The 13,764-nt window shown below is 54.4% G+C and overlaps 3 protein-coding genes across 3 annotated transcripts; all 3 read left to right on the top strand.

Moving 5' to 3' along the window:
- Window positions 1-2,902: 2,902 nt before the first annotated feature.
- Window positions 2,903-5,062, top strand: AYL99_09576 (hypothetical protein; the record flags this gene model as incomplete). Its single annotated transcript, XM_018841083.1, has 2 exons — window positions 2,903-3,662; window positions 3,720-5,062. The coding sequence occupies 2 exons, from the start codon at window positions 2,903-2,905 to the stop codon at window positions 5,060-5,062; spliced, it is 2,103 nt and encodes a 700-aa protein (XP_018689764.1).
- Window positions 5,063-5,882: 820 nt separating this feature from the next.
- Window positions 5,883-7,526, top strand: AYL99_09575 (hypothetical protein; the record flags this gene model as incomplete). Its single annotated transcript, XM_018841082.1, has 4 exons — window positions 5,883-5,980; window positions 6,071-6,335; window positions 6,431-6,811; window positions 6,867-7,526. The coding sequence occupies 4 exons, from the start codon at window positions 5,883-5,885 to the stop codon at window positions 7,524-7,526; spliced, it is 1,404 nt and encodes a 467-aa protein (XP_018689763.1).
- A 1,871-nt stretch (window positions 7,527-9,397) lies between these two features.
- AYL99_09574 (hypothetical protein) lies at window positions 9,398-12,085 on the top strand (the record flags this gene model as incomplete). Its single annotated transcript, XM_018841081.1, has 2 exons — window positions 9,398-11,878; window positions 11,942-12,085. 2 exons carry the CDS (start codon window positions 9,398-9,400, stop codon window positions 12,083-12,085), a joined length of 2,625 nt encoding a protein of 874 aa, XP_018689762.1.
- Between the last annotated feature and the right edge of the window lie 1,679 nt (window positions 12,086-13,764).

Genomic DNA, 13,764 nt, shown 5'->3' with positions numbered 1-13,764 from the left:
CAAGGACAGAAATGTCGATAGGGTATCGATCGAAGATGATGGGTTTGTTTTGCATTCATTGCCCTAGGGCTGTGACGAGGCTGCGATGTCCTTGCGAGCAAGAAGCATGCATGCATGCATGTCTGATCGCCTATCCGGCACCAGACTTCCTTCCCAGACCCTGGTCATTACTGGGGATGGTCGTGGGATAGATCATTGCGACGGATCATCAAAAGTGCGTTCCATCCGCCTCTTCCTGACCTGTCCCAAAAGAAAATGGCGCAAGTCTGGTCCCCTTTCACCGAAGCACCTCCGGGAGACTTGCAGAGGAGGAGTGGAGATGTCGATATGCTGCGATAGGCATGGTCCACGTACCATGCATAGCGATGAACCCTTTGATCATCGCACATTCAGGGTGCTTTCGAGGAAAGGCAAGCGAGGGCGAGAAACAGGCGAGTGGGTTGGCAGAACAAGTGGACACCGTCTCCCCAGCAGGGCCAGAGGCAGACTGTGAATTCAGCCAAATATGTCCCGCTGGCCAGTCCAGCCCAGTCCGGCCGGCCATCTCGTGGTCTGAGACCCGTTTCCTCCGAGGATCTGCTGATCTGCCCGCCTGCCTGCCTGGGTACCATCACGACTAACTGAATGACTGGTCCGAGCAAGCTTTTCTTCGTACATGCTCTGCATGGTCCAAGACGGGGCGGCCGGACTGGGCGCTCGTGGGATAGACAATGGAACAAAAGGACCGGCGATTGGAGCACGCGATCGCTCGTACGGATACGGGGTACGCTTGCGAAGAGTGGCGTGAACGTCGTCCCTATCTCTCTTGTTTGAGTCTGAAGAAGAGTTCACCGCCCCGGACGTGGAGTTAGGGAAAGAAATATTGGTTCCTCTCCACGAGAAGACCGACCGCAACAGGAACGACCAACTTTCCAGTCCGAGTAGAGCAAGCGCTCTTTTCACTTGACTCCCAGAATCCTTGAGTCCGACGGCCAACAGATATTACTACCACGGGTTACGGAATATACCTCTTCGATCCAGCTTTTTTTTTTGGCAGGTGGCTTCGTAACCACGTAGGCCGCCTCTTTTGTCTCAGAACAATAGCTCTACAGGCGGTCTTAGAGAGATATCGCTCACCCCTCCAATATCAAGCACAGATTTCGGCACAACAAGGCCGGTTCGAACAATCACAGATGCAGAATGTGAGCACCGGGCCCGCCAACGACATGACATACGGATGCCTTGTCAATTGGCACCTGGATCTACGGGCATCTTGAAGGTTCATGAAGATAAGGCGCGGTTTCATGATAACACTATTGCAGTCGTTGTATTGATGTCGATGGAAGACATCGTAGATCCCTTTGGTGCATTTGCACAGTCAATGGCATCGACCGGTCGCGAGGAAATAGCTGATACGGTTTCTGAAGTACGCAAAGCCAATATCTCTCGTTTCCGGTATCAGAAGGGTGGAATGCCTACGGCAATTTGAGCGGCCACAATTGGCCAGCATTGAGCCTCTATATCAGGCGAGCCTGCCGTTCGTGCCCTTGATGCAGCTAACTCCGGTCCTTTTGTAGAGAAATAGTGTCGATGCACGACGGTCGTCGCGCGGAGTCGGACAATATTCACCCATACCAAGAGGCAGATCTGTTCAATTGCTCGAAAATGCCATATATATCATATAACAAGCTTCGTTTATCAGCACCAGCAACTCCCACCGCGCTGCTAGGCCGTCCACAGGCTCCGACACGACCTGTGCTTGGACCAGAGCTTGTACTTAACCCATTATCTCGAGCACGAGCACTCACAGCTGGCTGGACATGGTCCATTCATTTTCACTGACCGAGATCGTCAGTGCCAGTCGCGGAAACAGCTGGCAAAGAGCCTCGGACAATTCACCGAGGCCAGACAGTGTTTGCTGCGTCCATGTCATCCCGCCACATCAACAGAGAAGCAAGACGATGGAATACAGGGCCGCCACATTGAAAAGGGCCCTTGAGGAGCTTGGTAGGAAGAACAAGACCTCCCACTGTCGGCGTTGCCCAAACGGCGATTTTCTCCGCGAGGTTGAGATCACAGTTGCCTCTGGACGTCGAGATCCGTCCACGCTTCTTCCATTCAAGGGGAGCGGATCAACAGCAGCCACAATCGTCCTAGATCTCCGGTGCCACTTTGCCTGGCCAAGAAAAGGAAAAAACATTTAGCCAGCTTGCTCAAGCTCTGTAAAGATGCGGAGATGGCTAGGGTGTCTGGAGGACCCGGAAGAGAGGTGCCCCGGGATCTTGGAAGCGAGTTGCTTGTTTCTGGCGCGGAGGCAAATCTTGAAGGCAATCAATCTCAGGTGCCGTAATGCCGTTGAGCCCCTTTTGGCAAATGGCTAGTGACTCTGATCTTTAACAATGCCAATAAGCTGCCGGCGTCATTCAGCCTAATTCCCAGTGTTGCTGGATCTGCACACGCATTAAGGTGCCGTCGTCATAGATTGTTCTTTTTTAACACCTCGAAAAGCCCCTCCACGGCAATATGCCAGATGTTTCTTCTACCGAATGGTCCTGTCGACTCAGTGGTCCAAAGGCGATGACCTTGTCTGCATTCAACCGGCATCGACGTGACCACCTCCGCAGTTTGACCAGTCATTGTGGGACAACAGCTGTTCGGACGCAATAGCTGCCTTCCTGACTTGGAATGGCCGTGTGAGGAGTATTGCTTCACGACCGGTGTCCGTCGTGAAATAGGATGAATTGGCGGATTTGTGCCTACGGACCGGCGGAAGCTGGTTTTCAGACGATGATGGAATGCGCTCTCGTCGAACTGAGTATGATTCTGGTAAGAAGACCATGCTGCCCTTGTTGCTGTGGCACCTTTTCTACCACTCTCTCTCCTCTAGCTGCTTGTTGAATCGAATCGACGTCCTGTGATGACCATGGCCTCGTTCTTTCGGGTGCTGTTGCCCGTGGCTTTGCTCGTTGGGCATGCCCTTGGCCATCCTCAGGATATCGCTCGCCGGGCTAACGTTGTCGTGTCTAATACTGGGAGTTCACTGACATATGTCTTTCAAAACAACCTCAATGCTTCAGACGACGTCAATCATGTCGGCGCTATCCTGCTTGACCCGATGCCAGCATCTGCCGGTTCGGCTGCTTGTCAGGCGTTGAGCGAGACTCTGTTGACTCAAGCGACCATTCAGAACTACAGCAGTGATTTCTCTTCCGCTTTATCATACCTGGCGTTCTCTGGGAGAGTGTCTCCAAATCAGGTGTACCACATTGCCGGTGGCGCTTTGCAGGTCTCCAGTCAAGCACAACTCTCCTTCCCTGCCATGGCACAGAACGACTCTGCGTTGCCTGTACTCTGCACCCAGTCAAGCAATGCAAGCCAGCCTCCAAACTCGACAGCAAATGCCTCAAATCAGGTCGTGGTCGCGGCAGCCGACAACACTTATATCGGCTATCGAAACCAGAAATCGTTTCGCTTCCTGGGCATCCGATATGCTGACCCGCCACAGCGATGGGTTTACTCCCACCTGTACACGGGAACTGGCAAAACGGTGAACGCCACTGCGTATGGCGCCCAGTGTTCTCAGCCGTTTGTCAATGGGACGAGTGAGGATTGCTTGTTCCTCAACATTCAAACCCCGTACATCCCCAAAGCTGGATCATCCGGGGGTCTGAGACCCGTCTTATGTGAGTCTTCCCTGTATTGAATGCCCCTAGATGGTGCAGCAAGGCTGACTGAACTAGTTTGGATCCACGGTGGAGGATTTACTGGAGGCACTGGAGCCGATCCGCTCAGTGATGGTGGCAACCTAGCTTCTCGAGAAGATATTGTGGTCGTGACCATCAACTACCGACTGTCAACGCTGGGCTTTCTCGCCATTCCCGGCACCAACATCAAAGGAAACTTTGGCATTGGAGACCAGATCGTCGCCTTGAACTGGACTGTCCAGAATGTTGCCAAGTTCGGCGGAGATCCGACCAAGATCACCATCATGGGCGAATCTGCTGGAGCCGGCTCAGTCCGAACCCTGCTCGGCAGTCCTCCTGCCATCGGGTTGTTCCAGGGCGCCGTCGCCATGTCCAACCTGGGCGGCGGGGTCACCCTCGGGCTTGAAGGCAACTACGGTACCACTTACTCGTCATACTACACTGTGAACGAGTCCTACACAGTGGCCGGACCTCAGATTTTCAACTCGTCAAATTGCACCCAGCAAACATTGAGCGGCAAGATCGCGTGTCTCAAGAAGGTCAATGCCACCGACCTGGTGAATTTCGAGACTGTGGCCAGATACGTGGTCCAAGACGGCACCATTGTCAACTCGTCTGAACTCAACGTGGTCAAAAGGAATGCGGGAAGTGCCTATGTCCCGATCATGTTTGGCAATGCTGCCAATGACGGCGCCTCGTTTTCCACCCTATCCCCGACTCCCGTGCACAACGAGACCGAAGGGCTGATGACTGGTCTGAGCATCAACGCCTCTTACGCGCAAGCCATCATAAAGTCGGGCCTGTTCCCCTACTACAACACAGGCAATATGACGTTCGACTCGTTCAACGTCACGCAGCGCGTCGCGACCGACACGACCTTCCGCTGCATCGATCAAGCGACCGTCTACGCCGGGGCCGAGACCGGGACGTTCCCTGCCGCGTACTACTACGAGTTCGAGCGCACGATCAACGGATACAACCCAGAGAACGTGCCGGGCGCCCCGGTCACGCCGGGCTATCCCAATGGCAACCCGAACCTTCCGTACTTCAAGCTGCACGGCGCCGACATGGACTGGGCGTTTGGCAACTTCTACGTGCCTCTGCGCGACGCCAACGACCTGTACTCCGTGCAGTTGGTCAGCGCATACTTTGCGGAGTTTGTGAAGAGCGGACAGCCGAATCCGCCCGTCCCTTACCTGCAGGCCAGAGGGTATTCCAAGACCTTGCAAGGCGTGCAGGAGTCCGGGCCGTGGGAGAAAGTGTCCAACGCCACGGGTCCCATCAAGCACTTCAACTACCCGTCTCCAAACGGTCCTTTTGTGGATTTGCCCCAGTGTGCGTGGCTCAACTATAGCATCAGCTACTATCTCGATCAGTAGATCAGAGATTACCCTGCAGGTATAGACCGAGGAATGAATGTAACGAATTTCAATAGGCCTTGGGTCAACAGTCTATCACAGGATCATGTGTAGTGTATGTACGCAGCCTCGTCCCGACGAAAGGAAAAAGGGGATAGCATAAGCCCACGAATGGGTCGCACATCATCAAGCCCATCCGGTTTATGTATCTGGACCCCATCTCCGCAATGTGTATTACATTACGAGACAACAGACGACCGGACATTATTGGATTGATTGGATTAGATCTGTGTAATGCCAAAGAGGCTATACGGCTAAAAGGCCGATCGATGGCGGTCATTGTGTGCCATTTCAACACCCACCTCCGCCGGTGTGTATATCAGGCGGGTGACCACCCCAAGGGGCATTTAGCCGGTCCGCTTTTCTCGCACCACAATGTACTCGGTAGAGAAGCCCGTCCGAGACTGAGAGATGATAGAAGACGCTCCTCACTGGCACAGGGCGCTTCAAAAGTTCTTTGTGTCCGTCCTCTGTTTTCTATTCGTTACATGCGTGCGGATCAAGAAAAGGTACTGGTACGAGGTACTAACTACTTCCTCTAACAACCCCCCCCTAAAACCCCTCCCTCCGGCCCAATGCTCAAGAAGTCAGAAAAGGCCTTCGTTTCGTCTCGTTACGCACATCTCTCCTTTTCCCTGACTTACCCCTCCTCTCCTTCTAATTACCCGGGAGAGCAATAAGGTAAAAAAGAAGCAAGGGACCGCTTGCCTTCGCAGCAAGAGTCAGAGTCAGAGTCAGAATCCACCTTTGATCCGTGGTTTACAACAGTAGTGCACACAGGATGGCGACAGGCTACCTCAAGGTCGATGGCGACAAGGTGGTGGATGGCAATGGGCAGCAGGTGGTGCTTCGAGGAGCGGCCATTGGAGGATGGATGAAGTAAGTCGGTCCTTTGCGAGAGTGAGAAAGGCCCGGGCCCCCCAAATGAAGAGGTGACCAGCTGATGATGTCCCTCCGCCCCTGTGGCAGCATGGAGAACTTCATCACAGGCTACCCGGGACACGAGTTCCAGCATCGAGCATCGATGAAGAAGGTGCTGGGAGAGGAGAAGGCCGACTTCTTCTTCGACAAGTGGCTCGAGTACCACTTCACCGAGGCCGACGCTCGCTTCTTCGCCAGCCTGAAGCTGAACTGCATCCGGCTCCCATTCAACTACCGGCACCTGGAAGACGACATGAACCCGCGAGTGCTGAAGGTGGCTGGATTCAAGCACCTCGACCGAGTGATTGATCTGGTGAGTCCATGGTTGGTATTGTTCTTATGGTTGGCTGGAGGGAAAAGGTGATGCGCCCGAGCTGGAAACTGATCTGTCTGTCACGAACCTCGCAGTGCGCAAAGCACCAGATCTACACGATCCTCGACATGCACACCGCGCCCGGCGGCCAGAACCCGGACTGGCACTCGGACAACCCGACCAACTACGCCGCGTTTTGGGACTACAAGGACCACCAGGACCGGACCATCTGGCTGTGGCAAGAGATCGCCAAAAGATACAGGGACAACACGTGGGTGGCCGGGTACAATCCGATCAACGAACCCTGCGATCCCGAGCACGTCCGCCTGCCGGTATTCTACAAACGCTTCGAGGCGGCGATCCGTGCCGTCGACCCCCATCACATCCTGTGGTTGGACGGCAATACCTTTTCGATGGAGTGGAAGGGTTTTGACGAGGTCTTGCCGAACTGTGTGTACGCGCTCCATGACTATTCGGTGCGTCCCTGAGGTCCAGGTTGAGAGTCGCTGTGCTTGTGCTGATGAGACGCAGATGATGGGCTTCCCGACTGGCGACCGCTACAAGGGCACCGAAGACCAGAATGGCAAGCTGGAGCGACAGTTCCTTCGGAAAGCCGAATTCATGCTTGAACACAAATGTCCCATATGGAACGGGGAATTCGGCCCCGTCTACGCGGACCCTGCCGAGGAACAAGACGCAGCAGGCATCAACCAGGATCGGTACAACATGCTCGGCCAACAGCTGAAGGTCTATGACAAGTTCAAGATCAGTTGGAGCATCTGGCTATACAAGGATATCGGTGTCCAGGGGATGATGCACACCAGCCGGAATTCCAAATGGAACCGAACCATCCAGCCCTTCCTGGACAAGAAGAAGGCGTATCGACTGGACGCGTGGGGAGTACACCACTCGGCCGAGGCGGAAGCCGCGTTGAATCCTCTTGTGCAGTGGATTGACAAGATCTGTCCGACGGCGAAGGATGCCTATCCAGGTCCATGGCAGACCGAGAGGCATGTCATGCGCGCCGTGATCCACACGTGGTTGAGCGCCCAGTTCTCAGACGAGTTTGCCAAACAGTTCGAGGGCATGGATTTCAAAGACCTGGACGAACTGGCGCACAGTTTCCACTTCGACGAGTGTGTCCAGCGAGAAGGATTGAACAAGATCTTGACTGAGCATGCTCCTCAATGAGGAGCAACTGACTCAAACTGAATCATCCACCTGCTGTGTGCTGCACAAGCCTCCAAGTCCTCCCGGCAAGCTCAAATACGGTGGCAAATCGATGCTGATTCATCAGTGGCAGACTTGGCGCGGTGTACGACTTCGAGGATCACCCGGCAAATGTTAGACATCAAGCGACGCAGATGTGAGATGAGACAGGCATTATCTGCTCGCGAAAAGAGGATATCAACCAGAATATCGGCGACCAATTAGGCATGCACAGATTGCAAAAGACAGGTTTGGGAGTGATCCTGCAGAGTCCTGCAGAGGTACTAGTATGGCGCAGGTCGCAAGAGTCTGGGCTGCTCAATATCAACATTCTCCAAAACGGGAGAAGGTCATGTCGCTCCACTGTTGCATGACCTGTGCACTCGGTAAGCTTGGTAGGGGGTTTCGTTCCTTGGACAATCGACAGTGGCCGGGACCACAGCGGTAGGTTGCACACCGAACTGTAGAGAACAGGCCTTTCTGGAAGATGGTGCTTGACTCCTGTTGAAACCTGTGATCATGGAACTTTTGCACTTGGGTAAACTCTGCTAGACATTAGAAGAATATCTCACCAGCTACAAGTCACTGACAGCTAACTTCAACGCTTTACTGCTGATTGGGCTGTTGGTGGCAAAGATTCCCACCTTGGGAGCAAGCAGTCAACGCACAAAGTCCGACGTGTCGGCACTTGTGGGCAGCTGAAAAGGTGGTGAGGTCGAGGAAAGTGTGCGTAGTATTGAGATCACGAGAATGCGACATGGGCCGAGCAGGATGTGGTTGGACAGCAGAGCAAAGGTGATGATGTAGTGGGATTTTGGTGGCGGAGGGTGGGGGGTTAGAGGCGGGTTAGTGAGGTCTGCTAACCAGGTAAATTGGCTGCGGTAGGGCGTTGTTTGGGGGCCCTCCCTTACCTGTGCTCGGTCGGTGCGAGGTACTCCCAGGTATGGGTTCTACCTACGACAGCCCGAAACTGCCTGGGACGGCGGTTGCCCCGCATCGTGCGCCCTAACTCCACGAGGAAGCTGCGAAGAAAGCAACTGGGAAAAGACGCACCCACACCCTCTCTCCCCTTTTCTCACTCATCTTAGCAAATCGCCATCCGCCCACCGTCTTCGAGCAGTACGTGCTGTCGAATCACTCTGAAGGCGGAAATTCAATCCATGGTAGACTTGGGCCATCACTCCGGGTTACACAGGACTCCGTATATACTCTATGCCACCAGTCACTCGCCGAGGCAATGCCTTTCAGCGGCAGAACGTTGCTGGTCGTGAGCCCCACCCTCTTATTGCGAGCATCCCTGCACGAGTCACCAGCCTCCAGGCGAAGCCAGTATCCTGCCAATGAAGAAGCCCGTCCTGGAGTCCTCTCCTACCCCGGCTTGCCTAATAGGCTTAACGGGGCGGGCCCCCAGCTTCCAAATGCCCTTAGCTACGGGTCTTCACCCAACACCGAAACCACACAGAAGAACGATTGCCCAGACCTTGCTTTTGACCAGCAGTCCTCGCCTACACGCCCCCAGCTTCTGCCAATCCCCCGCTGCATCCATGCTCATGGTCGAGGCTTAACTCGCCCATGTGCCGCCTCCTCTTCTGATCCTTCAATCATCTCATGTGAGCGAAAAAAATCTCCACACGCACGCTGCCCTTTCTGCTGCTTGCTGCCGCCCACCGCTTCTATCACGCCCGAGGATACGGGTCCTGTCTCCGGTCGCTTGCCGTCGACAACCACCTCGATGCTCTCAAACTGCGTATCTTCTCCTGAGAAACAACTAACCACCCGACAACGACGGTGCATTCCAGTTCTCGAGCTATGACAGTGGCTTTGTGCTGCTGTCGCCAGCGAAGCCCGCAGACATGCTCTCCCGCATTCCCCCACAAACCCACAACTCATACTCGGAATTTCACGACTACGCTCAAAGGTCCGACTTAATCACCCCCCAACCTCAGCAGCTCGCCTCCATGCTTCAAACCCAAACCAAACCATTCGATAATGAGAATCTACAAGCCGGTCGCAAGAGGAGGGAGTCGGAGCTCGATCAAAATGATTCCAATGATACCGCCGCGGTTCGACGAAGGATAAGTCGGGCATGCGATCAGTGTAACCAGTTGCGTACCAAATGTGACGGCAAACAGCCTTGTGCCCATTGTACCGACAATTCTCTTGTTTGCGAATATGCCCGCGCTCACAAGAAACGAGGGCGGGCTCCCAAGAAAGAGACGGATGCCACTGATGAGGCCAACTATATCAACTCTACTCAACCGTCTTCCAACAATGCGTCCTCTGTGCACCCATCGGCCGGACCTAGAAAGTATTCCACCCCTTCTTACAACGGTCGCGATGGCATGCTCGATGGGAATACCTTGCCCACCAACAACACACCCCCAAGTGCTGGGTTTGAAGCCAACCCTCATCAAGCCGCCTTCTTTACCAATTTTGATCCTTCTACGGGAGTGAGTATTTCTGCCCCGCGCCAGTTGCACGAAATGGATCAGTCTATGGTACCGCAAATCACGCAGAGTCAGGCCATTGATTTTGCCGTCCCCAACCAGGCGTATGCGCCGTCCACCCTCGACTCCATGCACGTGCAAGGGGCGGCACAAGGCTTTGGATTTCCGCTGGGAGACGATTACTCCGTCGCGTTCATGGGCAAAGCGCCGATGGTCGAGTCGCCGGATTGGCTTGCTCTCACATCGCCCATGTTCATCAACGACCCTTTACCAGCTCAGCCTCGCATCACAGATACGCTCAGATATCCCGTGCTTCGTCCGCTACTGCCTCATATTGAATCAATCATCCCCCAAGCTTTGGCGTGCGACCTGTTGGAACAGTATTTCACGAGTTCGACTTCGGCTTACCTGAGGCCCGCCAACCCGTACATATTAGGCTACATCTTCCGAAAGAAATCTTTCTTGCATCCTACCGATCCCAGGCCTTGTACCCCGGCACTCCTGGCCAGCATGCTCTGGATCGCGGCACAGACCAGCGATGCTGCTTTCTTAACAAGTCAGTTAGATGCCAGAGCTCGGATCTGTCAGCGACTGTTGGAGCTCACCATCAACATGCTCAAACCTCTTATTCACAGCCACCCCAACACCTCCGCCCCTACGCCAAACCCCAATTATCCGCAGATGGCGGCTAACGATGGTGGTCTGGGTGCTCTTGTCGTCCCAACACACTCAGGAGGTCACGGTGTCGATCGGGCACAGGTTGACAACCTTGCGACCTACATCCACCTGGCCACGGTGGTATCCGCAAGCGAACGGAAGGCAGCGAGTCTTCGGTGGTGGAATGCGGCTTGGTCCCTCGCTCGGGAAATTCGACTGGGTCGTGAGCTCCCTCCCAATCCACCGGAACAGGATGGCGAGGAGAACAACCCTGCGAGTAATCATGCCGACGGCCACTCGGGAGAGAATCGAAAGTCTTCCGTGGACGACACACGGCGCAACTCTATCGGCTATGTGTCGGAGGAAGAACGAGAAGAACGACGACGGACATGGTGGCTGTTGTACATGCAGGATCGGCATCTAGCGCTGTGCTACAATCGGCCCATGTTCTTCCTCAACAAGGAATGTGAGGGCCTGCTGCAGCCATTGGACGATGATGCTTTCCAGGCAGGCCGATTTGACAAGGCCTCGGATCCTGCACATCGGAGAAGAGGGTTGAACATTGAATGCACATCACATAGCGTGTTCGGCTATTTTCTGCCTCTCATGGTGATTCTGGGGGAGATCTTAGATCTCAATCATGCTCGCAACCGACCACGGTTTGGACCACGAGCTAATAAGGCTAAGAACTGGGACGACCACACAGACGAGATCACTCAACAACTGGAGTCGTATGGGCAGAGTCTGAAAGATTTTGAGGCGGCGGGCGGACATCTTCAAGATACCAGCCACAATGATGTGGTAACCCCATCAGTGGTATCGGCGGGAACAAATGAGTCCCACAGTGCTTCAGAGCTGGCGCTGCAGACCAAAACAGTGGTGGCATATGGGACACACATTATGCACGTGTTGCATATCCTCCTGACCGGCAAGTGGGACCCGATTGCATTGCTGGATGACAACGACCTCTGGATCTCTTCCCAGTCATTTGTGACTGCGACGGGACATGCGGTGAGTGCCGCCGAGGCAGTGGCCGAAATCATCGAAGATGATCCCGACCTGAGCTTCATGCCATTCTTTTTTGGGGTCTACCTGTTGCAAGGCAGTTTCTTGCTGTTGTTATTCGCCGATAAACTGCAAGGCGACGTCAGCCCCGATGTGGTCAAGGCTTGCGAGACGATTGTTCGAGCGCATGAGGCATGCGTGGCTACATTGGACACCCAATATCAGGTGAGTGAATTCCCCGACGCCCAAGGCGACGATGAGATGTACAGAGACTAACACCAAGGCCAGCGTAACTTCCGCAAAGTCATGCGATCGGCCCTTCAGCAAGTGCGAGGGCGTATTCCGGAGGATCTGGCCGAACAGCAGCATTGGAGACGCGAGGTGCTTGCTTTGTACAGGTGGACTGGTGACGGCACCGGCCTTGCATTATAAAGACAAACACACCAAAGCCCGGGGAGGCGAATGTACCTGAAATCGGGAGGATTCTTCTGCTTGTGTGTATGCCACCCAAAAGCAACTACTGCAGTGCGAGGCATGTTTGCAAATGTTTTGTTTACGACGAACGACACCATCCCCCCTCCACGACGGATGGGGGATTTGTTATGACGGGAGAAATTCACGATACGGAAATTGGACGTGGAAAACCCTTGGGTGATGGCGCGTCGTCGCCTGCCTCTGGGCTACGGTACTCGGTGATGTACTTCGGGACCTTCCTAGAGGCACAGGATCTGTATATCGGTGCGCCACGGTGTCGTGTGCGATAAGGTCGATTTCGTTGATAGCTCAGACACCCATATGTACCTATGTAAGCAAGCGGACGAGGCGAGATTTGTTTCTTATCCAAGGCTCTGACGAGTGGCGAATGATTGCCGGATCATGGAGTTCATTGGGCTTTCTCAAGGCACACAAATCAGGAGTAGTACCTGAGCACACGCTCGGCAACCTGAAGTTGTAAAGAAAAGAAAGCCAGGATCTGTGATTGAATGCTGCGCAAGGATGACGGCTGGCCCTGGTCTGCCCATGTAATATTACTCCGTACTATGGGGAGCACTCGTCAGCAAGGGGCAACGGATTGTACTCGGTACCTCGTATCTCCTACGCCACCAGGGGACGAGGCTGCTGCACGCACTGGTTGCCACTGAGACCCAGTGAGACCCAGTGAGTCCGGGAAACAATCAACATTTTCTGTTCCGGCCTTAGACAATCGGCATGCGTATGAGGCTGTTGCATTGTTTCACCCTGATCCTCTCTCCAGAGTCAAGTGAGCAGTTGCGTGGCAGACAGGGTTTGGGGCTGTCCAAGTGGCGCCCAGTGGGCGCTGAGGGAGCCGCAGACGCCCGTTTGATGCCCAAGTAGTGACTTTTTTTACTTGTAGAGAAGTCCGGATGGGCGGCTCATTTCAGTTAGGCAGTAGCCTAAGCCCGCCTAGGGTCCCCGACTATTGTTGTGGCGAGCTCCCGTGGGCCCTCCCCCCAAAAACCACGGCCCGCAGAGCGGATTGGCGTGGCTCAATTTGCCCAAGCCTGGGTGACATTTTATTGGAGGGTCGACGCCGCGAGCTTAGACAGTCCCCAAAACCTAACCAACGACTTCGCTAGCATCTCGCGCCGCAAGACTCCATCAAGCCCATCCACCTGATCCCGCCATTCGTCCCAGTCCATGCTCAATCTGGCCGATCCTCCATCACCATGGGCAAAGAACGAGGGGTGGAGAAAAGGTGCAAGATACCAGAGGAAGAGCAAGGACGAGGAGCAACAACAACAATAACACAAAGGAAGAGGATGGTGGAAGACTGTCAACAACAGACGAAACAGAGAGAGCAGATGCTTTGCCCCGTTCAAATACTGACCATGAATCATCGCCGGCGCCATCAGAGAGTCCATCGGTAAGAATGCGACAAGACACCATGTCTGCTCTGGCAGCCACACCAGTGTTCAAGCTCCAGGTCCAGGTCCAGCATCTTGGGTTCCGTCGCCAATGACCACTTGCCCCTCTCTCCCTGCGATTCCCAGACCACCATTATTTCCATCCACGGCAATCCTCCATCCTTCATCCATCCGTCGAGCCGTCTATCAATCGATCGGTCGTGCACACACGGCACCTCCTCTCCT

The sequence above is a fragment of the Fonsecaea erecta genome (genome assembly GCF_001651985.1).
Source record: "Fonsecaea erecta strain CBS 125763 chromosome Unknown Scaff9, whole genome shotgun sequence".
Lineage (NCBI taxonomy): Eukaryota > Fungi > Ascomycota > Eurotiomycetes > Chaetothyriales > Herpotrichiellaceae > Fonsecaea > Fonsecaea erecta.
This window is presented reverse-complemented; position numbering and strand designations above follow the sequence as displayed.